This window comes from Equus quagga, chromosome 16, assembly GCF_021613505.1.
Source record: "Equus quagga isolate Etosha38 chromosome 16, UCLA_HA_Equagga_1.0, whole genome shotgun sequence".
In the NCBI taxonomy this organism is placed as follows: Eukaryota; Metazoa; Chordata; class Mammalia; order Perissodactyla; family Equidae; genus Equus; species Equus quagga.
This window is the reverse complement of record NC_060282.1, coordinates 65,624,443-65,650,072: the sequence shown is the minus strand read 5'-3', so window position 1 is coordinate 65,650,072 and position 25,630 is coordinate 65,624,443. Positions and strand designations below refer to the sequence as shown.

Below are 25,630 nucleotides of genomic sequence, written 5' to 3'. Positions count from 1 at the left end.
ATCATTTTAATGTATTGTTGTATTCGATTTGCTTGCATTTTGTTGAGGATTTTTGCATCAATGTTCATCAGTGATATTGGCCTGTAATTTTCTTTTTTTGTGTTGTTCTTATCTGGTTTTGGCATCAGGATAATGTTGGCTTCATAGAATGAGTTAGGAAGCTTCCCCTACTCTCTAACTTTTTCGAAGAGTTTCGGAAGGACAGGTATTAAGTCTTCTTTGAATGTTTGGTAGAATTCACGAGGGAAGCCGTCTGGTCCTGGACTTTTATTTTTGGAGAGATTTTTGGTAAGTGTTTCAATTTCGTTACTGGTGATTGATCTATTCAAATTCTCTATTTCTTCTTGATTCAGTTTTGGAAGATTGAATGATTCTAAGAATTTATCCATTTCTTCTAGATTATCCAATTTGTTGGCATATAGCTTTTCATAGTATTCTCTCATAATGTTTTGTATTTCTGAGTTACCTGTTGTACTGTCTCCTCTTTCATTTCTGATTTTATTTATTTGAGACTTCTCTCTTTTTTTCTTGGTGAGTCTAGCTCAGGTTTGTCAATTTTGTTTATCTTTTCAAAGAACCAGCTCTTAGTTTCATTGATTTTTTTTCTATTTTTTTTTAAGACTCTGTCATTTATTTCTGCTCTAATTGTTATTATTTCCTTCCTTCTACTGATTTTGGGCTTTGTTTGTTCTTCTTTTTCCAGTTCCTTTAGGTGCACTATTAGATTGTTTTTCTTGAGGTTTTGAAGGTTTTCTTGTTTGTTGAGGTAGGCCTATTTTGCTATAAACTTCCCTCTTGGCACCACTTTTGCTGTATATAGTGTTTTCATTTTCATTTGTCTCCAGGTACTTTTCGATTTCGCCTTTGATTTCTTCATTGACCCAATCATTGTTTAGTAGCATTTTGTTTAATCTCTGCATATTTATGACTTTTCCGATTTTCTTCCTATAGTTGATTTCTAGTCACATGTGACTGTGGTCAGAAAAGATGATTGGTATTATTTCGATCTTCTTAAATTTGTTGAGACTTGTTTTGTGGTCTAATATGTGATCTATCCTGGAGAATATTCCATGTGCATTTGAAAAGAATGTGTATTCTGCAGTTTTTAGATGGAATGTTCTGTATATATCTAAGTCCATCTGGTATAATGTGTCCTTTAAAGCCAATATTTCCTTATTGATGTTCTGTTTGGATGATCTATCCATTGGTGTAAGTGGAGTATCTAACCTCTTTTGTGTGTATGTGTATCCATTACCCTCTTATCATGGAAAGAGATAATTTTAATACTTTCGTCTTTTGACCTTCATATTAGCTTCATGGGTGGTTGATCTGCTACCTTCATTGTATATTTGCCTTTACCAGTGATTTAATGGGTTTTTTTTTTTTTGATAACTTTCTTATTCCTATTTGCAGTCTTCTCTTTTCCATTTAAATAAGTCCCTTTAGCATCTCTTGTAAGGCTGGTTTCTTGGTGATAAACTCCTTTAGTTTTTGCTTGTCTTGGAGTCTCTGTATCTCTCCTTCCATTCTGAATGATAACCTTGCCAGGTAGAGTATTCTTGGCTGTAGGTTTTTTCCTTTCAGCACTTTAAATATATTGTGTCACTCCCTTCTAGCCTATAAGGTTTCTGCTAAAAAGTTGGCTGATAGCCTTATGGGGTTTCTTTTGTATGTAACTTGTTGCCTTTCTCTGACAGCTTTTGGCATTCTCTCTTTATCTTTAATCCTTGACATTTTAATTATAATGTGTCTTGGTGTGGGCCTTTTTGGGTTCATCTTGCTTGGTGCTCTCTGTGCTGCTTATACCTGGATGTGTGTTTCCTTCCTTAGTTTAGGAAAGTTGTCAGCTATTATTGCTTTGAATAAATTCTCTGCCCCTTTGTCTCTCTCTTCTCCTTCTAGAACACATATGATACATATGTTAATGCACTTGATGTTGTCCCAGAGGTTCCTTAGACTGTCCTCATTCTTTTTAATTCTTTTTTCTTTTATCTGTTCAGCTTGAGTGATTTCCTCTAATCTGTCATCCAGCTCACTGATCCGTTCTTCTGTATCATCTACTCTGCTATAGAGTCCCTCTAGTGATTTTTCATTTCCAGTATTGTATTCTTCATTTCTGATTGGTTCATACTTATATTTGCCAATTCTTTGTTGAAGTTCTCACCGAGTTCTCCATTATTCTCCCAAGATCAGTGAGAATCCTTATGACTATTAGTTTGTACTCTTTGTCATGTAGATTGTTTATCTCCATTTCATTGGGTTCTTTTTCTGAGGTTTTGTCCTGTTCCTTTACTTGGAATGTATTCCTTTGCTTCCTCATTTTGCCTCTTTCTCTGTGCTTATATCTATGTATTAGGTAGGTCAGCTACATCTCCCAACCTTGGAGAAGTAGTCTTACATAAGAGATGCCTTATGATGCCCAGCAGTGTGCTTCCCTCTCATCACCAGTTCCAAATGTTCCAGGAGTGTCCCCTGTGTGGGCCACATGTGTCCTTCTGTTGTGGTAGGGTTGCTCTTCCTGCAGGTGCCTGGGGAGGCTAGGCTGTCCCCCTGGCTGGCTGGTTGTAATGCTCACCTGCTTGTGGCTGCTGTGGTCCCTTCAGTCACTTTGTCAGGTATGGGAAGCCCTAGCACAGTTGGCTGCAAGATCTAATAACACATTCCTGTTGTGGTTTTTCTATTAAGTTCGTAGGCCCCAGTGTGGCTGGTTGCTAGGCTCAGGGGCTTACAATTGCTGTAGGCCTCTGGCATGCAAGGCTGTTGTCAGCTCTCTCAGGATTGCAGCTGAGTGGGGCCAGCCCCAGGCATGAGAGCACCCAATTGTTTCAGGCTTTGGAAGGTGGGGCCTATCCCCTATGTGGCTATTTGAGAAGCACAAGTCTGCTGCAGCTGATATGCCCCACCACCCACTGAGCCACACACCCTGTCAACACTCTCCTGCCAATGCACATGCCCTGACCTGCTGAAGCAGACCCAGTCACCCACTGCAGAGGCCCCACACACTCCACCAATGCAAGGCCCCTCCCCTTGTGCACATCCTACCCTGCAGAGGCAGACCCACTCATCTGGCTGCAGAGGTTCCAGGCACCCCACCTATGCAGGCCCACAAGTTTCCTGAGGGCTTGCTATTTGATGGGGCCTCTCCCTAGGGCAGGCTGCCTGCTCTGGCTGGGCTGGATTAAATCAGTGCTCTAGTGGGTGGGAAAGACCCCTGTACTAACAGGCCAGGGGAAGAACTGCAATGGCGTCTGCCCAGCATCTGTGTCAGCACACCTGTACTGGGTCACAATAATGTCTGCCACTAATGTCTCAGTCCCTGGAGAGGTGGTCCAAGCCTCGGGAGGTCTCACCTCTCACTGAGATGTGCCCAGAGCCTCTCAAGTGAGTCTCTTTTCACCAAAGGACTGTCCACCTTTCTTTTTGGTGATTTTAGGTTGCTTTCTGAAATGAGTGAATTTGTGTGCAGGGTCTTTAAGAGCAGGCTTTTTTATCCCCTTATGTCTGGTAGCTTTCCTGGGGGTGTTCCCCATTGTTGTTAATAGCCAGAAAAAGCAGATATTATGACACTTGTCTCACTTGTGCTGAGTCCAAAAGCTGCTTATTGTGGTAACGCTCCCCCACTCAGATCCGCTACTCCTCCAGGGAAGGCTTCATACCTTAGGATTGCTCCCTACTGGCCATGAAGCACTGCGGCTTGCAAAGGTGGATTTTTTTTCTCTCCAGAAAGGAATTTCTGCCTTTTCCACCTCAGTCAGCACTGTCCCTTGTTCTAGAGGTTCTCTTTATCCAGTTTTCAGTTCTCTCCTGGGGGTAATTGTTCCAAGAGTAGTTGTAAATTTGTTGTGTCCTTGCGGAGAGGTGAGTTTAGAGTCTACCTGTGCCGCCATCTTGACACCATCCCCTAACATGCTTCTAAATTATCCATGGGTCAAAGTTTTTTTAAAAAAGTGAACTGAATGAAAATGAAAATACAACATATCGAAATTTGTGGGACATCACTAAAACAATGCTGAGAGGGAAATTTGTAGCACTAAGTCCATACATTAGAAAAGAGAGAAAGTCTCAAAACAGTAATCTAAGCTCTCACCTCAAGAACCTAGAAAAAGAATAGAAAAGAAAACTAAAAAAAGCAGAAGAAAGGAAGTAGTATAGATAAGGGCAGAAATCAATGAAATTGAAAACAGAAAATCATTAGGGAAATTAATGAAACAAAGAGCTGATTCTAGAAAAGTTCGATGAAATAAACAAAGCTCTAGCAAGAAAGACAAAAAAGACAAAATGCAAATTAACAGTATCAGAAATAAAACAGGAACTGGATCAATGAATTGAAAAACACAAACTACCACAACTAATCCATTATAAAACAGATAATTTGGATAACACTATTAAGGACACCAAATGCAGGATTTTACAATTAAAAAAAAGAAAGAAAGAAATCTCCAGACCCAGAGGCTGTCACTGAAGAATTCTACCAAATGTTTAAAGAAAAATTAACACTAATTCTACAGGATCTCTTTCAGAAAATAGAAGAGAGAACACTTCCAATTCATTTTAAAAAGCTAGTACTACCCTGATACCAAAATCAGATAAAACAGTAAGAATAAAGAAAGCTAGACCAATATCCCTCATGAAAATAGATTCAGAAATCCTTAGCAAAATATTAGCAAATAGAAGTTAGCAATCCATAAAAATAATTATACACTATGACCAGCTGGAGTGTATTTCAAGGACGCAAGCCTGGTTCAGTATTTGAAAGTTAATCAATGTAATCTACTCTAAAGAACAGGCTAAAGAAGAAAAAAATCACATAATCTTATCAATTGATGCAGAAAAAGGATTTGACAAAATTCAGCAACACATTCATGACAAAAACTCTCAGAAAAATAGGAATGGAAGGGAACTTTCTCAACTTTATATACAGCATCTATAAAAACCCTACAGCAAACATTGTGCTTAATGGTAAATAGACTAAATGCTTCCCCCTAAGATCAGGAACAAGGTGAGGATATCCACTTGCACCACTCTTAATAAACATAGTGCTGAAAGTTCTATTCAGTACAAAGCAAGAGAAGGAAATAAAAGGCATGCAGATTGGAAAGGAATAAATAAAATTGTCCTATTTGTAGATGACATGATTGTCTACATAGAAAATCCCAAGGGATCCACAGAAAAACTCATAGAATAAGTGAGTTCAGTGAGATCACAGGATACAAAAAATCATACAAAAATCTATTGTATTTATATATACTAGCAAGGAGCACAGGGATGCTGAAATTAAAAATATAACACCATTCATAATTACTCAAAAAAATGAAATAGGACTAAATCTAACAAAACATGGACAGAAAGGATTTATATTGCTGAAAACTACAAAACAGTGGTGAAAGAAATCAAAGTCTAAATAAATGGAGAGACATAGTGTATTCATGGGTTGGAGGACTCAAAATAGCAAAGACGTCAATTCTCCCCAAATTGATTTATAGGTTTAATGTAATTCCTATAAAAATTCCAGCAAGACTGTTTGTAGATATAGGTAAGATTATTTTAAAACATATGAAAAGGCAAAGGAACTAGAAGAGCTAAAACTATTTTGAAAGAGAATAATTCTACCCAATTTCAAGAGATACTGTATAACTACAGTAATCAAAAGTGTGTGGTGTTGGTGAAGGGATAGATAGAGACAAATGGAACAGAACAGAGGGCCCACAATTAGACCTATACAAATATGCCCAACTGATTTTCAACAAAGGTGCAAAAGTATTCAATGGAGAAAAGATAGCCTTTTCAACAAATGGTGCTGGAGAAAGTAGACGTCCATATGCAAAAAAATGAACCTTGACCTAAGTATCACACCTTATACAAAAATTAATTCAAAACAGATCACAGACTTAAATGTAAAATTAGAAAACTTTTAGAAAAAAAATCAGAAAAAATCTTCAGGATCTAAAGCTGGGAAAGAGTCATCAGATTTGACATCAAACGACTTTCCATAAAAGGAATAGTTGATAAATTGGACATCATCAAATTTAAAATTAAAATTTTTTGCTGTGTGAAAGACCCTGTTAAAAGGATGAAAAAGACAAGCTACAAACTGGGAGAAAATATATGGAAACCACGTATCTAATAAAGGACTCTTATTTGGAGTATATAAACTCAAAATTGACAATAAAAAAGCAAACAAGCCAATCAGAAAATGGGCAAAAGACATAAAAAGAGACATTTCACTTAAGAGTATACAGATGGCCAAAAAACACCCAAATAGATGCCTTTAGGTCAATCCAAATTAAAACCGCAATGAGCCGTCACTATATGCCCATCCAAACGGCTAAAATTAATCATACATATATAAATGGGAGGGGGAGAGGGTGGAGGAGAGAGAGAGACCACCACTGAACGCTGGAGGGGGTGTGGAAAAACTGGATCACTCATACTTTGCTGGTGGGAGTGTAAAATGACAGAGCTACTCTTGAAATCAATTAACAGTTTCTTTTAAAACTAGACATGCAACTACCATGTGACCCAGTAACTGCACTCATGGCATCTATCTCAGAGAAATTAAAACTTAGGTTTGCTCAAAAACCTGTACATGAATATTTATAGCAGCTTTATTTATAATAGCCAAAAACTGGAAACAGTCCAGATATCCTTCAATGAGCAAAAGGTTAAGCAAACGAGTACGTGCATGCTGTGGAAGACTACTCAGCAATAAAAAGGAACAAACTGTGGAAACACAACAACCTGAATGAAACTCCAGAGAATTATGCCAAATGAAAAACCAATCCCAAATAGTTACATACTGTATGATTTCATCTGTACAATGTTCTTGAAGCGATAAAATTATGGAAATAGAGAACAGATTAGTGGTTACTGAGGATTAAGAAGAGGTGGCTGTGGCTATAAAAGGGTATCATGGGGTCCTTGTGGCGATGGGAAGTTTCTGTATCTTGACTGTATCAATGTCAGTACCCTGATTGTGGTGTTACGCTATACTTTTGCAAGATGTTACCATTGGGGGAAAGTGGGTAAGGGGTACACAGGATTTCTCTGTATTAATTCCTATAATTACATGTGAATCTACATTTATCTCAAAATAAAAAAATTGTTATAAAAAACAATAGCCAGGTCTCCATACTCCTGGGTTCTGTTTTCTTTGGAACCAGGTGCTAGGTTCTTGCCAAGAGAATCAGAAAATTTCATCTCTGCTCTCTCATCTCTGCTGTATAATCCTCATCATCAACTGCCCCTGACTCTCTACACCATGGAAACCAGAAGTAGCAAGACGTGGCTCTGACTCCATATGGCCCTCACTTCTTTGTCCAGCTTGACTATCCCACGCCATGCCCTGAGAGCCACTTCCACTTCTGCTCCCCATTCCAATTGAGCAGATGCATCCATGAATGTCTTTGACAAACAAAGCTCAAAAAACAATGATACAGAAGCACACCACCTGGCTTAAATGACTGGTGAGATTGGCTTGATTATTTTGAAAATCACTCAAATGAATTCATAATCTCAACATTTAGCTGCTAATTGTATTCATTATCTCAACACCTAACTGCTGGTTGGCAGATGTTTTTTAAATGTAAAATATTGGATAAGATTGTGGGCTTTTATCTTTTAAATTGAACATGATTTAATTATGTTGAAAAATATAGAGCCATCACTTGATTTCAGTACTTGCCACCTCTCTCTTTTTTCTAGTATTCATATCTCAAATTTTTATATCTTATAAGCAAAATAAATGAAACAAATGAAGGTATGCTTGGATTGCAAAGTCTTTCTCTTGTTAAATGTTTGTTTATACCAGGTTAGCAGAACCATTACTAATGTTATTTTATAGTACTGTGGGGTTTTTTTGGGGGGAGAGGAAAAAAGGGAGTAGACGTGGTAGACTGACTATTGAAATGTGTACCACAGATGCCCCTTCACCATGAAACCGAAAAGGTGCTTTAACAAACAATACTTTGGGTGATAAAGTTTTCTTAAATTTGTCATGGGCCAAGAGGAATGATACAGACACTAAATTCATCAAAGAAAGAAAACTACAATAGATACATAAGGAAAAGAAAACAGATAAATACCTAGAACTTAGAGGTTATTTTTATGCAAAAGTAAACAGGTATTATTTGCAGGAAAGTAAGAGACTTAAATCTGGGGGCAAATAGAGGTCAGGAAACAAAGAAAATAGGCAGCAAGTAGAGTCTTAGGAAAAAGGATACTCACCAAGCTTAAAAATAATGGACTGCAAAATTAAATTACAAAGCAAACTACCAAGTTACAAATAGGGTTAAAAACAGTTTAGCAATTCCGCAAAAAGTTAAACATAGAGTAACTATGTGACCCAAAAATTCCACTCCTGTGTATATAACCAAGAGAAATGAAAACATATATCCACACTGAAACTTGTACATAGAATTTCACAGAATTATTATTCATAATAGCCAAAAAGTGGAAGCAACTCAGATGTCCATCACCCAGTGAATAGAGAAACATAATGTAATATATCCATACAATGGAATATTACTCAGCCATAAAAGGAATGGAGTACAATACAAGCTACAACATGGATGAAACTTGCAAACGTGCTAAGTTAAATAAGCCAGACTCAAAAGGCCTCATATTGTATCAGTCTACTTATATGAAATGTCCAGAATAGGCAAAGCCATAAAAACAGGAAGTAGATTAGTGGTGGCCAGGCAATAAGGGAAGGGGAGTTGGGAGTGACTACGAACAGGTATGATGTTTCTTTTTGGGGTGATAGAAAAGTTCTAGAATCAGGTAGTGATGATGATTGCACAACATTATGAATATACTAAAAACCACTGAACCTGTACACTTTAAAGTGGTGAATTTTATGTTATACAAATTACATCTCAATAAAAAAGGAATAAAGTGCTGATACATGCTACAACATTGATGAACCCTGAAAACATTATGCTAAGTGAAAGAAGCCAGTCACAAAAGACCACATATTACACAATTCTGCATATTTATATGCAATGTCCAAAATGGGCCAATTTATGGAAACAGAAAGTAGATTAGTGGTTGCCTATGGCTGGGGGGAGAGGAATGGCTTGGGGAGTTGATACCTAAAGAATATGAGGTTCCTTTTTTGGATGATGAAAATATTCTAAAGCTATATAACAAGGTTGGTTGTACAACTCTGTGAATATACTAAAAGCCACTGAATTGTATACTTTAAAAGGATGAATTATAAGATGTGTGAATTATATCCCAATAAAGCTGTTATTTTTTAAATTGAAGTTAAATAGAATTCCCCTAGAAGATATTTATATTAATCAGGCCAACAACTTCCTGTTGATCACTACATTTTCATCACTCTGCTGGTATGATGGGGGTCAACAGAAATATGTGTCAGGGTCCCTGCACTCAAGGAGTCTATGTCTGCTGGACGAGCAACATTTATGTGCAGGAAACAATAGTAAACAACGTAAAACAGCGTATCTTTGGGGATTAAATTATACTGACTATAGTAGCTGAAGGAATTTAGGAATCAGAAATCCATGAGACTTTGGAAGAAGACAATGTGTGGGAAAGATTTGAGGAGGCGTGCCTTGTTAAGCCTTGACTGAGGAGTAGGAGTTTGATCAGGGAAGATAAGAGTGTTCCAAGAAAGAAAAAAGACTAATGTTGAGAATATGGTGTGTGAGTGACGGTAGATTCATGAGTCTGTGTGAGTAGATTCTAATGCAATATGAGACCAACTGAAAAATTATAGTAAGCCTTGGAAGCCAAACAGAGTTTGGTCCAATAAAGTAAAATAAGAAAACACTGATAATGTAGTGAAAAGTATATGTCATTGTCAGAGAGTTTAAAGGTGAAAGGCAATGATATATGAATGAAAAAAAGAAGGACAAGTCCAGAGTTAGGGTGACCAAGTAGAAGATTTTAGGGCAGGAATCTACACACAGACAGGAAGAGTGGATGGAAGGATGCAAAGTAAAGAAAGCACATATATAGTTCAAAGGAAAAAATTCATTCACTCTACCAAATGCTTACTGGGAGCTTCTTTTTATGTAAAGGCAGCTTGCTAAGTCCCGTAATGGCACAAGTACTCTACTGGAATGTACGAGACATTAACCCTTCCCTCAATTCATTTACCATTCTACTGAGGAGATGAGACACAAACACAGAAGGCGGCACCAATAAAGGAAGTCTTTAGGAATTAATAATTGGCTTGATAAGGGGATGAAAGTGCAGGATAGGTCAAAGATGGCAAGATGCCCAAGAGAGTGATGGTGTCATTGAAGTTGAGGGAGCATCAGTTGAAGTGTTAGCAGTATCAATAGTTTGAAGCAAAGAACTCAACACAACACTACATTAAACAGGTCAAATAATTGATTTGTTCAACAAGTAATTACTGAGTGCCTACCATGCACCAGGCCAGGCACCGTGAACGCACTGTGGAGGGAGGGAGAGGAAGGACCATTGAGGACTCTGCTCTCATGCAACTTGATTCTCATGGACCATAAGAATGAAATACTCTCTGGTGAGAGGTTAAAGAGATTCAGTAAGCAGACAAAATGAGTGAATACCTAATTCACAGGCTTAATTTGGGCAGCAGACATCCAGGAATAAATTCCAAGGATTTTGCCCACAATAACAAAGTTGTCTCTAAGTACTTTTCTTGTCTGTACTACTTAAACTGATAAGAAGAGACAGGAAAAGGATGGAAGGTTGTAGCAGTTCAATGAAGTTCTGGCATAAGTTCAGCAGGAGTAATATTGATATATAGGGGCAGCCAGGAATTTTTAGTAGCAGCCCATTTTTACATCTTTTTATTTTTTAGTTGTGGAAAGGCCACTTAATTCTTTGTTGCCAATACAGATGGAATAGCATTTGCTTCATTTCTCAGAATCATCTCCAACTGAATGAGGCAATTTGGGCTTTGTTCGCTCTTAAAGTTTGAAGTTGTCAATCTCCTGGAGTGAGTGTCTCAAGCCATGGCTGGTGCAAGTTGGCCCAGAGTTATGAATAGCACTTAATTTTTGCCTCAAATAAGTCTACATTGCTGGGGCAAATTTGACCAGAGTTTTTATTCATAGAATACAGTAGTCCCTCCTTATCCGTAGAGGGTAGGTTCCAAGACCCCCAGTGAATACCTGAAACCGCAGATGGTACTGAACCCTATACACTCTATGTTTTTTCCTGTACTAAGCATTTGTCACATACTGTGGCCATAACTTTTGGAGTTTGAGATGCGACAGCAAAATTAGAACAAACTTATTTTCCCTTCATCACAATGGATAAAAGATTCATCCCTGCTGTAGATCTTAGCAACCTCAGCATACGATTTTTTCCCTAAGTCAAGAACTTGCACCTTTCCACCTAAAGGAAGCACTTAAGAAGGCATAAGCCTTCTCTTTGGCATATCTGAATTACCAGCATCACTACTCTTGCACTTTGGGGCCGTCATTAAGTAAAATAAGGGTTATTTGAATACAAGCACTGCAATACCGTGACTGATGATCTGATAACTGAGATGGCTACTAAGTGACTAATGTGCAGATAGCATTTACAGTGTGAATACGCTGGACAAAGAGATGATTCACCTCCTGGGCAGGACAGCACAAGATTTCATCACACTACTCAGAACTGCACACAATTTAAAATTGATTGTTTATTTCTGGCATTTTCCATTTAATATCTTCTGACCACGGTTGACCACAGGTAACTGAAACTGTGTAAAGCAAAACCAGGAACAAGACAGGACTGCTGTAGTTAGAAAGTAACTCAGAGAAATATTTATTTGACTTCCAAGTGAGGAAGATGTTTCCAAGCATAAAAGCAAAGAAGGAAGGTGTAAAGGAAATGATTAATAGCCCTGACTTCGTGAAGCATTTTAGAGCCAGATTTAATGATGTGGGAAACTATCCATGACATGCTGCTATATTAAAAAAATAAAAACCAGCATGGACAACATAATTTCAATGTTGTAAATTATATATCCGAGAAACATATACATGAGAAATACACTAAATGCTAAAAGAATTATGGGTGGTTTTTATTTTCTTCTTTATGTTTTTCTGAAATTTCTAAATTTTCTATATTAAATAGAACCAAAAATGGTATTTTTAAAACAAACTTAACCCAGCCAAAACTGAATACATTACATTCCCCGACTAAACTCTTTTATGCTTGAGTCGTATATTCCTACACGTATTTTAGAATCAGTGGTTGAATTCTATTTAACTCGGTGGAAGATGAAAGATAAAGCAGGGGTTCATCTTTCTGAGAAGATGATCCACAGGCAAATTGGTGAACGAAAATGGTCTGAAATGGAGAATTCTTCCAGACTTTGAAGAAGTATAATATACAGGTGGATCTAATTTGATCTTGTTACAGAAAGGCAGCAGATCACCAAACAAAAAAAGAAAAAGAGAAAAGAAAAACTTTCTTAGTTTCCTGGGTGATCCACGGTATTCCTCTGCTGCTACATAATGTGAAACCTCACCCTTGCAGGCCCGGCCTGCGTACACTGGAAAACCACCTCTGTTACGCGTTCCCACCCATCTATGCCTGGCACTAATGACGGCTATTCTTGGTGCCAAAATCTGGCCTGTGATTCAGATGTACTTTGGAGATCATCAAATAGCCAAAAATAGGACGAGCTGATGATTCCGAGCAGGGTGAGCAGTAGTGTTTGGAGACTATGGGGGGTTGTGTATAGGACAGAGCTCTAAGGAAGACGTGGAACAGGGGCTGAGAGAGAAGTCCTCCAATTGGGAAGACTTTCCAGAACGGAAAGGCCTTTCTGCCAGGATCCAAGAGCTTTTCCTAAGAAAACTCCTTTGGATAATCATCACTTTCAGTCTCATTATGTCTTGCTGGTTATTAAAGGTAAAATTATAATATAAACCCTCAAATGTAGGTGTGAAACTCAATCAAAGTTTTGGTTAAGAAATGCATCACTAAAGGTGAAAAACCTTTTAAAGAAGAGAACTTAAACTGTATGTATAAAATGTGCCAAAAGCCAGGGATAAATAAGGAATTGAGAAGCCCAGATCAAATTTCTAATGAGTTCAGTTGAGTAAGCAATTAAGTCTTTGCTCTAAATTGCCTAATAAAAAATAGTTCATCATATAAAAATGACCTGCAATTTTTAAATTGTCTCACTTTGTTCACTACCGTTCCAGGTAATTATAATATTTTTATTCGTTTTCTGCCAACCTTTTAGGTCCTTTAACTCTCCATATTCTCCCATCCTTCTCACCCTCCCCATCTTCTCTTTAAGCCTTTGCATCCTCCAACCTTGCTCTTTCTCCCCTTCTATTCAACTTATAATGCCTTATACACATCAGGATCTATATTAATGTTTGTTCAATCTAATTTAACTGAAATCCGTCGCATGCATTGTGCTCCACTATCCAATATCTGAGAATGTTCTGCGCATTGTTTATACAGGCAGTCCTTGTGTTCCTGTACGGTTGTGCAGGACTGTAAAGTGACTATGCAAACTGAAGCCATAAAAGTCTATCTTAATAAACAACAGGGAGAATTATGTTTGTTCTATGACCTTGACATATTTTTGTCAAAAGACTAAAAACTGTCTCACTCTCTTATGAATATGTAGGGAAATAACCAAAAAATAACAAAACTAATACTTATGTATTACACTATAATTATTAGAAATACTGATAATTAAAATGTCATTTCTTCATTGAAAAAACCTTATCATGTATAGTTTGGATAGTGCTTGCCTTCTCCTTATACAACTTACAACATGAAGTGAGCATCTTTTCTATGCCTTGGCAGATAGTTGCAGTCCTTTCTTTATTCGGATCAGCTTCCAATGTTTTTTTCCTTTGTGCTTTCAACGTTGTAAAATATCTACAAGAGTTTCTTTAACGTGAACTGTTGACAACATCATTTCTTGTGGAACATCTCCTTTTCATCACAACCACTCTTATTCGCATCAGTCCATTTGTCCTCTCTAAGTTCCTCTGGCTGTATATCTAGAGTTGAATGGTGGCAGTGTTGACATTTGTGTGGTCAGCTATTTCCTCTATAGCTCTGTTTACATTTGATTCAAATTTCACCTCCACATTATCACTTTTCATTTCTTTGCTGCACTTTAATCTTTGTCGGCCAAGTCCCTCTTACCATCATCCATTTTTGTAAAATGCCACATAGGTTTGTTACTGGGAGACAAGGGGACAACACAGCTACACACCTTGCTGTCTGCGTGTGAAGCGAATAACAGATGCGCAGTGAGCAATCACTCACTGACAGACCTTCAAAGAAGTGGCATAATTGGTTGCAGATCTCGATGGACATCTGTTATTTACATAGTAATTTGTAGACTAAAGATCTAGCAGTGGTAACTGAAATATGGACTGTACTTGTTGAAGGACTCAGGTTATTTAATAAACCACAGTAACTGAAATGTGTGTTTACTGGAGCCGTGCAAAAGAGAGGACGCCTGTACTTTCTTTTTGGTAGTTAAAAGATTTTTACACGGTAGATTTTAATAATGCCACAAAGTTGGTCCTGACCTCCACTCTGTTGTTCCTAAGTAAATATAGTCAACCATTGTTATTAGGCTATCTTGGTGTAAAAGTTCTAGAAATGTGAAGTGGTTTTAGGAAAAAGTAGGGTGGGCATGCATCTAATATATTTTTCCTAGTGACGCAAAACATTTCAAATAATTATATCTCTTATTAGAAGATGTAGATTCATATACAACATTTTCAATCACCATCTGCCCTGTTAGTCAATCTCCAGACAGTTCTAAGTATAAACTAAGTATAAAAAATAAATAGAATTTACAAGATTAGCATATAATTTCCCAATTCTCCATCCTTCATTCACAGAGCCTTTTGCTCACGTTGCTTTCAAACTATTATTTAGTGACCATTTTGTATTTAACAAGCTTCTCACAGTATGATGTCAAATATCTTCACAGATTAAGCTCCGTTTTTTTAATTTCCCTGGAAATTCTCTCCTACTCTAATTAATTCTCCTAGTATTGAATTTTAAATACCTTCTGTGTGTCGAGATGCACCTACTTTGTTGCTACAACTTTTTTCCGTCCTGAATAATTTGACTCCGCTCCAGTCCAGGTGAGGATATTCTTCAGCTTGACTGGCGAGCGTGCCCTTCCTTCGTCTCCGCTGCAACATGCCCAGTTCTCCCAGCGTTCCCTTCATTGAACGTGTGGTTATTACTTTTAGGTCCTCTATAGTGATTCTAGAAGAAAATTTAAAATATTGGAAAATATAAAGCTACCTTTTTAAAAGCCAGTAGCACCGATCCTCAAAAAAATGCCCCAACATTCCAGGTTGTCATGGGGCTCTAAGCAACCAACATCCAACCAAGTAAATCCAAAAACAGTGAAAAGGAGAAAAACTCCTGGGCCTAACTTTGTCACACCACACAAAGACTTTAGTAATTGCAAAAATTTTCTTCAAATTTAACCAAAGTTTATTCGGTGAATTCTGGTTTATGACATGTATGTATTTATGGGGAAGCCAAAATAGCCTTGGTAGGTGGTGAATACCAAATAGATTCATTCTTCGTCTTTCTTAATCCACTTCAGAAATTCCCTAACCTAATACTAAACATATCGTTTTACTAGCAGAAGATAATGCTCAAAACTTTCTCTGACATCTTTTAATTGAAAATAAAAATCCATTTCGTTGACACACTGATGAAGGTGAGTGTAGTACCCAAAGACTGCCACACTGAGGCGTGTGGTGCATTGTTTTGTGACTGGCTTTCAGGTCACGACTACTTGTCTTCCTCATAAGCAACAATAGTCAAGAAATGAAACTGGTAAAGCCCAGATGGAACTTGATTAGCCGGCATCTCCTTTTCTGTGTGTAGGGGTGGTGTGAATTGATTGCTAAAAAGAGTCCTACACATTAGAAGGAAAGCATCTCCTACGTTCTTTATGGTTATCATGTGTTAGAATAATAGGAAATAGTCACATGGTCACGATTTTTTGAGAAACTCCACCTAAACCATAAAAGAGAAATATTTATGTCCTATTACTTAAAGCATTCAAGCAAGGAGGTCTCTCAGTCGTCCCATTCAGTAGAGAACACTCATCACACTGTGATCATTGTCGCTTTGTCTGACCAGATGGAGAATGGCTGCAATTCTCAGAGAGTTATAAAAATCACAAATATAGCATATGCAATACAATGACACCTTGTTTATCAGAGAAAGAACATGTTCTGGCAAGTCTTGGAAATTAAATCCACTCCAGCATAGAATACTAGAGAACAGCTTCCTTATTTAATATATTATTTGGAAATGAAGAACTTTAAAATAAGGCCATGTTAATGGCCTCAACATATATAAAACAAAATTTGACAGAATTATAAGAAAAAATAAATCTAAAATAATGAGAGGTTTTTAACACGACTCTCAGGGATTAAGACAGACAGGCAAAATTTTTAGGAAGAATATAGATGATATAACAATGCAATTAATAATTAATGAACACATATAGAATCCAAACGCAATAATTAGAGAATGCATATTATTTTCAAGTACGTTTGGAACATTTGCAGAAATTGACTTTGGGCTAGGCCACAAAGCAAGGTTCAAGAAATACCAAAGAATCTATATCATGTGGACCATATTCTCTGACTGTAATGCAGTTATTAGAAATTATTTCTAAAAATATGACTTAAGAAAACTCACATATTTTAAAATATAAAAATATTTGTAAATATGGTTTAAAGAAATCAAGGAAAATTTTCAAAAATTACAACTGAGTGGATACAAAACTATTATATATCAAAACATATAGAATGCAGCTAATGTAATACTGAAGGGGAAGTTATAGCTTTAAATAAACATATTAGAAAAGAATAAGGTCTCCAAATTAGTGAGCTGAGGTTTCAACTCAAGAAATTAGAAAAACAAAAAGAGAGTCAACAAAAGAAAGAAACAATAAAGAGCAGAAATCAAAGAAACAGAAAGCAAAGATATATCTTCCCTATGGTATCTTTCTTTTATATGTAATTAATTTGTGCTTTAGGCCTAGAAGGTTTATTCCCCAAATAATAATAAAGTAATATAACCCTGATACCAAAACCAAACAAGGACAAAATAAGAAAGGAAATTATAGGCCTATCTCACTCAAGAATATAGATGTAAATATTAACAACCTGAATCCAGCCAATATAATAAGAATACATATCATAACCAAATGGGCTTATCTCAGGAATACAAGGATGATTTAACAATGGAAAATTATTTATTGAAATTGATCATAACAACTATATGATTATGTTAATGAACGAAGAAAGACTATTTGCTAAAATTCAACATCCATTAATCAAAAACTAAACAACAACCTAGTATGGAACAGAACATTTTTAATATGTCTGACCTTGATTTTAAAATTAATGTGAAGGGAGAAGTGTTAAAAATAGCCAAGACAATATTGAAGCAGAACAGCATGCAGAGACACATCCGACCAGACTCAACAGATTCTATATAAACCATGGTTTGGTTTTGGCAAATGGATACAAACCAAAGTGCATGACAGCAATTCCACCACCAGTGAAAACTTGACAGTGGACAGAGGCGGCATGCTGACTCACTGGGGAAAAGAGGAACCATCCAAATGAGTACAGTGGAGCAACTGGTCCTCCATAATGGAAAAACAGTTAATAAATCCCAACCTCTCATCATGTAAAACATCATTTCTGGGAGGTTTAAGGCTGACATTTGAAAAATAAAGCTTGAAACAACTTTGTGAAGAAAATACAGTATCTTTATGATCTTAAGGCAGACATGGGTTCTTAAATTTACATATAAATTTGATAAAATTAAAAATTTGTGTCCAACAAAGACATAATGAAAATAGGAAGCAATAAGCTGCAGAAAGGAAGATGTTTATGATGCCTATAATCAAGCAAAGGATTAATATCCAGAATATAAGAAGAATAAAACGAGTTTAATAGAAAAAAAGGTCAAAAATATGAGTGAGCAATTTACAGAATGGCCTATTATTATACAAAAGCTGTTCAATATAATTTGTAATCAGGGAAATGTGAAGTAAAGCAATAAGACACAAGTTTATACCCATTAAATTTTTTTTAATTAAAAGCTTAACAATACCAAGGGTTGGAAAAATTGTAGAGTAATGGGAACTCTCATTCACTGCAGATGAGAGATTTACTGTTTAGAGAGAAAATGGCAACATTTAGTAAAGTGGAAGGCAAGTAAATCAACAACCCATCAAGTCCATTCCTGGATATATATCATAAGGAAACACTCACACATGTCTAGGAGAAATGTGCAAAAATGTTCACTGCAATATTGTAACAATGAAATATCAGAAACAACCTAACTGTTCATCAACAAAACAAAGGATCGATATCTATGCATTTACCAGCAATGGAATACCATATAGCAGTTAAAATGAATAAATCATCAACTTAATAAGTGTCAAAAATATTAATATTGGGAAGAAATGCAGACTGAAAATTGACACATCGTGATTTCATTTGCATGAAATTTCAAAGCATACACATTATATGTTGTTCATGAATCCATATAAATGTAACAAAACATAAAATCACACATGGGAATGATAATGTCAAATTTAGCATAGTGATTACCTTGGTGGAGGGGAGGAAAATGGGATCAGGGATGATAAAAAGGAAGCTTTAGTTTTATCTACAGTGTCTCATTTTTTTTTTTTTTTTTTGCTATTTGATAAATGTGGCAAGATGTAGTTGGTGGGCACATAGATGTAATATTCTTCTCTGTACTTTTTCTATTTGCTTAAAATATATTGTAATTTTTTAAAAGGAAGTTAGCAATATTCTTTTAAATACAAAAGTATGGCAGTCACTTGCATTGAAAGAGGAAACGGCAGGATAAGATGAGAACATTCCCATGCAGGTCTCTAGCATAGTCTGGTGCTTAGGTGTTAACATGATCTGTGCTTGGAAAAGGTGAGACTTCCCCAGTTTGCACTGAGACAAATGAGCTACAGTCCCCAACGCTAGGAGGGGAGGGAGAGAAATTACTATGACTTTTTCCTACCCTTTCTTTCCTGCCTTGTTGCCTCAGCTCACTTTCCTTCCATCTCGTCTCTTCCTCTCTAGACTGGCGTGGAAAGCCACAGCTGCCTAACTTTAAGGGAGGAATGCAGCTAGCCATACAGCTCTGTCACTGCCACCCCGAGCAGGAGCCTTCCTCCAAGTCTTGGGGAACCTCCATTTATTAGAGTAAAACAAAATTCCAGAATATGTACAATTGATCACGTACCAGGGATTTTACTCTAGTTGGAGGCATTAAATAGTTAATTAGAAATTCAAGCACATATGAAAGTTCTACTGAAGCTATTTGGCCAACAAATTATTACTGAGCCTTAAATACAGGAGAACAAGAGAGAACTGTATTGATACTTATCAATTTGTGTTAATTCCATAAATATTTAAATTATATTCAACAAAATTATATTTAACTCTTCTCATGTTTTTGGATATATCCCTATATTTTCTCCATTGTTTCTAATACATTTTATTATTGGATTGCTCTCTATGAACAGAATTTTTATCATGTAAATACAGAATGCTGCTTATGACAGGTTCAAAAATCCTACTTAACTAGAGGTAAAAGAAGGTTGAAATTTTAAATATTAAATTTTCCAAGGTAGTATATATATAATTTAAGAATTCTTTTATTTTGAATTATGTTTTTAATAAGGTAAAAATTCAAACAATCCAAATAGGTATAAAATGAAAAGTAATTCTCCTTTTCATACATTGTCCCTCAGTCTCCCTCCACAGAAGCAGCCATTGCTACAAATTTCCTATGTATTTCTCTGAGGTACTTTACACATAAACAAATATGCATCAAAAAGAACATTTTTAAAAGTCAGTTCCATAGGTGTGGTATTTCAAAATGTCTATATTCTTATCACATTCAATGATTTTCTATGTGAGGCCAAATCTACAGTGCAGAATCTTTAGATTTGCGGTCAGACACAATATAAGTAAAACCCAATCACAAGAGCAAGATTTCAAAGGAGCCACAGTAAAGATGACAAAGATGTAATATTGTCCGTTAAACTTTTTATAGAAAAGTCAGGAGAGAACAGTGTCCATGCAGTAAGTTCCAAGTCTTGAGTCTGGTACCAATTAGATATAAACAGTTAAGTGACATATCTGACTAGCCTGTATTATGATGTATCATGTAAGGATATCAAAATTTAGGTAATTATTTTGTCCACAGTTGAACTTAAAAGGAACTAATTATACAAAAGTATATCTAAATTATTGCTTTCTTAATCAGCCTAACATTTAGCCAGATCTGCAAGAGGCTACCCAATTAATTTGTTTTGCTACCTTTGCTAAAAGATTATCACTAATAATGAGTTTGAGACAAAAGTCTCAATAAAGAATATATGATGTCAAAGATTATAGTTCATATTAGCTTCTAACTTTTAACGCAATATATTTGGTATTTCCCATGGATAGAAAGAATCTTTCATGTTTCTTTTCTAAACCTGAATTTGGGATCAATTTGTAAGAAAAATGTCCCCTTTGTCTTTTAGGCTCTTCTAACATATAGGAGTGACCCAACCATGAGAAAAATGTTGAATCATCTGTATTTCTATGTCATGCCTGTGTTTAACGTTGATGGATACCATTTTAGCTGGACCAATGTAAGTCACTTTGCCTATCCAATTGGGAAGAGAGGTTGAAAAAAACAGAAAACAGAACAGGAAGGAAGCTTAGCGATTAGCCCCTAGTGATTCCAGAGCTACAAAAGGGAACGCCACTCCCCCCGCCATCGTAGCAGCAACCTTTTGATGTTGTTTATATGTTTGGCTTTGCATAAAATTTCACGTAAATAAAGACTTCTCCTTCCAAATAAATTGAGAAAAATCATTAGTTTAGTACAGCTTATTCAATTTTGCCTGTGGAAAAATGAGGCCAATAGAAGGTAAGAGATGGCAAGTTTTTGGCAGAAATTGGAGCATGAACCTGAGTGTCCACTGCTAATCCAGTCCTCTTTCCATTCCCCGGACTTGTCTCTCCCCGGAGGAACTCTCCCCTCAGTGCTGTGGTTCATTCACTGATTGAGCTACTAAAATGCATATGAATAACCTTTTAAGTATTTTTTCTGCACTTATTTTCTTAATTACATCTAGGATCGATTTTGGAGAAAAACAAGGTCAAGGAACTCAAGGTTTCGCTGCCGTGGAGTTGATGCCAATCGTAACTGGAAAGTGAAATGGTGCAGTAAGTTGGGGATTAATTGGGATTCATATCCAAAGGTTTCCACAGCTTTCACTCTCAAAAAGGTTGAGCCCATTAGGACTCCAACGTAAGACTGATGGTTTTCTGTATGTGGAACCTAATAGAGAAAAACACAGATATGTATATTGTAGCTATAATTTGCAAAAGAAAATGAAAGGGTTTTTTTAAAATATCAAGGATTTAAGTCTGTCAAGCCAATCCAGAAAATTGAAAATTTAAACACAGGTGTAAAAGTGGAAAACTGAGGAATATTTGTCATTCAGAAACTAAAGCAGGAACTGTGGTTTGTAGTATAAATCTGGTTAAACGTTCTTATCCTTTCACTGAGAGTAACACCGATCCTGCCTTCATCTGTCCATGATGATCGAAGCTGCCAGATCCTTGCCTAGAATCTACCAGTCTGCCACTCATACATTCAAGGGTCACATTCCAGGTTTCATTGACACTTACCTTTCAAGAAAGGAGAGGATGTCATTTTAAGGAATGAAACTCTTTTACAAAGTAAAGAAGCAGGTAGGTGCCCAAAAAGAGACAAAGAGAGAGAAAACTGTCCATAGCTGGTGAAGAAGAGGCAAAAACTTTACCTCTACCCATCTTGGGTTTTCAGCAGAGGCCCTTAAACAAAGAGATTAACAAGAGAAAACCAGTTTGTTAACATGAGCAGACATATCACATGGGAGAAAACTTGTGAAAAGTAACTCCTAGTGGCAACTTAGAACTCTGGCTTATGTAGCATCTTCAACAAAGAGCAATAAATTTGTAGAGAAATGACAGGACAAAGGAAAGCAATTTTAGGCTTCCAAGGGCAGCAAGCTGTGAGAAGGTAAATATATGGGAGGAAACTAATGGAGTAAGTTTTGTTTGGAGCAAGAACTCTCTGGTTCTGTTTCGGGGCCAAGAGTCTGTCTCCAGTAAAAGGAGAATTTATATCCTACCTTTAGGCAGTAAAGGGGAGGGGAGAGAGAACTTTTCCTGCATTTGTTGCTGCTTAATTGCCTTCAGCTCAAAATAATTTTATGTCAAAGAGGCATATTTTGGGGTGGTATATTCTGGTTTCCCTCACTAGTATCTTAATTGGCAACAGGAAGGAGGGAAAAGAGAATTATCAAAATGCAGTTGAAAGAAGCTGCCCTTTTGCAGCATCCTTCCTTAGGCCACTCAAAATATAGACTGTTGTGTAATCGAAAGTCTCCCATTAGTCCCTTAGAAGTGAGGCCTATCACAAAATCTCTCATTCTGTGATGCTTTGGGTTCTGTGTTCAATGCCACTCCTCCCCTCCCCACCAGATTCAGACTGAATAACTAGGCCGGGGCTTGACTCCTTCCGCATATCTCTCCAGGCAGCCTCCTTAGTCAAGTAGAATTGGCAAATAAGAAGATGGTAGAGCAGAAAGAATATGACTCTAGAATATAACAGATATGGTTTGATTCTAACACTATTAGCTAATGATTTGGACGATTTTCTTTGATCTATCAAATTATAATAATAATTCCCATTTCATAGAGTTCCTATAGGAATTAAAGGAATTTACATATGGTTAATGCCTAATTCAGTCCTAGCTCAAAACAGGGGTCTAAATATCAGTGACCTTTACCTTTTCCCCTACCCTCCAGAATAGTCAATTCACCTCTGAGCCTCAGGTCAATTGTTTGTAAAACTACAGGCATACCTTGGAGATATTGTGGGTTTGGTTCCAGACTACTGCAACGAAGTCAATTTAGCAATAAGGTGAGCCACATGGATTTTTTTGGTTTCCCAGCGTGTATAAAAGTTATGTTTACACAATACTGTAGTCTACTAAGTGTGCAATAGCATTATGTCTAAAAAAATATAATGTACATATCTTAATTTAAAAATACTATATTGCAAAAAAATGCTAACCATCATCTGAGCCTTCAGCAAGTCATGATATTTTTGCTGGTGGAGGGTCTTGCCTTGATGTTGATGGCTGCTGACTGATCAGGGTAGTGGTTGCTGAAGGTTGACGTGGCTGTGGCAATTTCTTGAAATAGGACAAATAAAGTTTACTGCATCAATCAACTCTTCCTTTCATAATGATTTCTCTGTAGCATGCGATGCTGTTTGATAGCATCTTGCCCGCAGATCTTCTTTCAAAATTGGAGTCAATCCTCTTAAACCCTGCCACTGCTTTATCAACTAAGTTTATGTAATATTCTAAATTCTTTGTTGTCATTTCAACTATCTTCACAGCATCTTCACCGGGAGTAGATTCCATCTCAAGAAACCACTCTGTTTGCGCATCCATAAGACGCAACTCTTTATCCATTAAAGTTTTTTCATGAGATTGCAGTAATTCAGTCACATCTTCAGGATCCACTTCTAATTCTAGTTCTTTTCCTATCTCCACCACATCTGCAATTACCTCCTCCACTGAAGTCTTGAACCCCTCAAAGGTATCAAGAAAGTTGGAATCAACTTCTTCCAACCTCCTGTTAATGTTGATATTCTTACCTCTTCCCATGAATCACAAAATCTTCTTAATGGCATCCAGATGATGAATCCTTTCCAGAAGGTTTTCAATTTACTTTGCCCAGATCCATCAGAGGAACCACTGTTTATGGCAGCTTATAGCTTTATGAAATGTATTTCTTAAAATCAGACTTGAAAGTCAGAATTACTCCTTGATCCATGAACTGCAGAATGGATGTTGTGTTAGCAGACATGAAAACAACATTAATCTCATTGTGCATCTCCATCAGAGCTCTTGGGTGACCAAGTGCATTGTCAAAGAGCAGTAATATTTTGAAAGGAATCTTCTTTTCTGAGCAGTACATCTCAACATCCAGCTTAAAATATTCAGTAAACCATGTTGTAAACAGACGTGCTATCTTCCGGCTTTGTTGTTCCATTTATAGAGCACAGCAAAGTAGAATTAGTATCATTCTTAAGGGCCCTAGGATTTTTGGAATGGTAAATGACCCTTGGCTTTAACTGAAAGTCACCAGCTGCATTAGCCCCTAACCAGAGAGTCAGCCTATCCTTTGAAGCCAGGCACTGACTTCTCCTCTCTAGCTATGAAAGTCCTAGGTGGCATCTTCTTCCAAGAGAAAGCTATTTTGTCTACATTGAAAATCCATTGTTTAATGTAGCCACCTTCTTCAATGATCTCAGCTAGATCTGGATAACCAGCTGCAGCTTCTACATCAGCACTTGCTGCTTCATCTTCCACTTCTATGTTGTGGAGATGGCTTCTTTCCTTAAACCTCGTGAACCAACCTCTGCTGACTTCAGACTTTTCTTCTGCAGCTTCCTCACCTCTCTCAGCCTTCACAGAATTGAAGAGAATTAGGGCCTTGCTCTGGATTAGGCTTTGTTTTAAGGGAATGTTGTGGCTGGTTTGATCCTCTATCCAGACCACTAAATCTTTCTCCATATCAGCAATAAGGCTGCTTTGCTTTCTTATCATTCCTGTGTTCACTGGAGTAGCACTTTTAATTTCCTTCAAGAACTTTTCCTTTGCATTCACAACTTTGCTTTTTGTTGCAAGAGGCCTAGCTTTCAGCCTATCTTGGCTTCATGGGACTCTTCATTTCACTTGAACACTTCACGGCCACTGTAGGCTTATTAATTGGCCTGATTTCAATATTGTTATGTCTCAGGTAAATAGGGAAGACCCTAGGAGAGGTAGAGAGCTGGGGAATGGCTGGTAAGTGGAACAGTCAGAACACACACAACATTTATTAAGTTGCCAGCGTACATGGACATGGTTTGTGGGACCCCAAAACAATTACAACAGGGACATCAAAAATCACTGATCACAGATCACCATAACAAATATAATTATAATGAAAACATTTGAATTATTGCAAGAATTACCAAAATGTGACACAGAGACACAAACTAAGCAAATACTGTTGGAAAAATGGCCCTGATAGACTTGCTTGACACAGGGTTACCACAAACCTTCAATTCGTAAAGAATGCAATATCTGCAAAGCACAGTAAAATGACATGTGCCTGTACCTCTTTCCTTCAGGAGAGTGTTGAGATGATGAGCCATAAGGCAATCTTAAAAGTGTTTGCACTTACAAGCAAAGAAAGAGCATTGCATAAATACTACAAAGTGGTATTATTGGTGGCTGCTTAGATACAGAAATTCTTTTCTTCTACCGGGACTGAGACAACAAACTTTTTCACATTAACTTCCTAAGACTACTAATTTTTAAAAAAAATTTTTTTCTCACTCTCTCTGATGGAGCCATTTTGCATGCTTATAACTATGTGTCCCATTTCACTAGTTGGCAAGGACCTGCATCCATACATAGAATGCCCACAATCATCTGAGTGTGTACACCGGATGGGTAACTGAGCTGAGTAACACTAGCAGGGCAGCCAGCTCTGCCCGTGGACTC

General features: G+C 37.0%; 1 protein-coding gene across 2 annotated transcripts in view; it reads left to right on the top strand.

The window, feature by feature from the left end:
* Positions 1–25,630, top strand: part of CPA6 (carboxypeptidase A6) — a 268,232-nt gene that overhangs the window by 201,549 nt on the left and 41,053 nt on the right. For both annotated transcript variants that reach the window (XM_046641651.1, XM_046641652.1), the window contains 2 exons: positions 20,549–20,659; positions 21,149–21,239. In XM_046641651.1, coding sequence (XP_046497607.1) covers positions 20,549–20,659; positions 21,149–21,239 — 202 coding nt within the window. The remainder of the gene's footprint in view (positions 1–20,548; positions 20,660–21,148; positions 21,240–25,630) is intronic.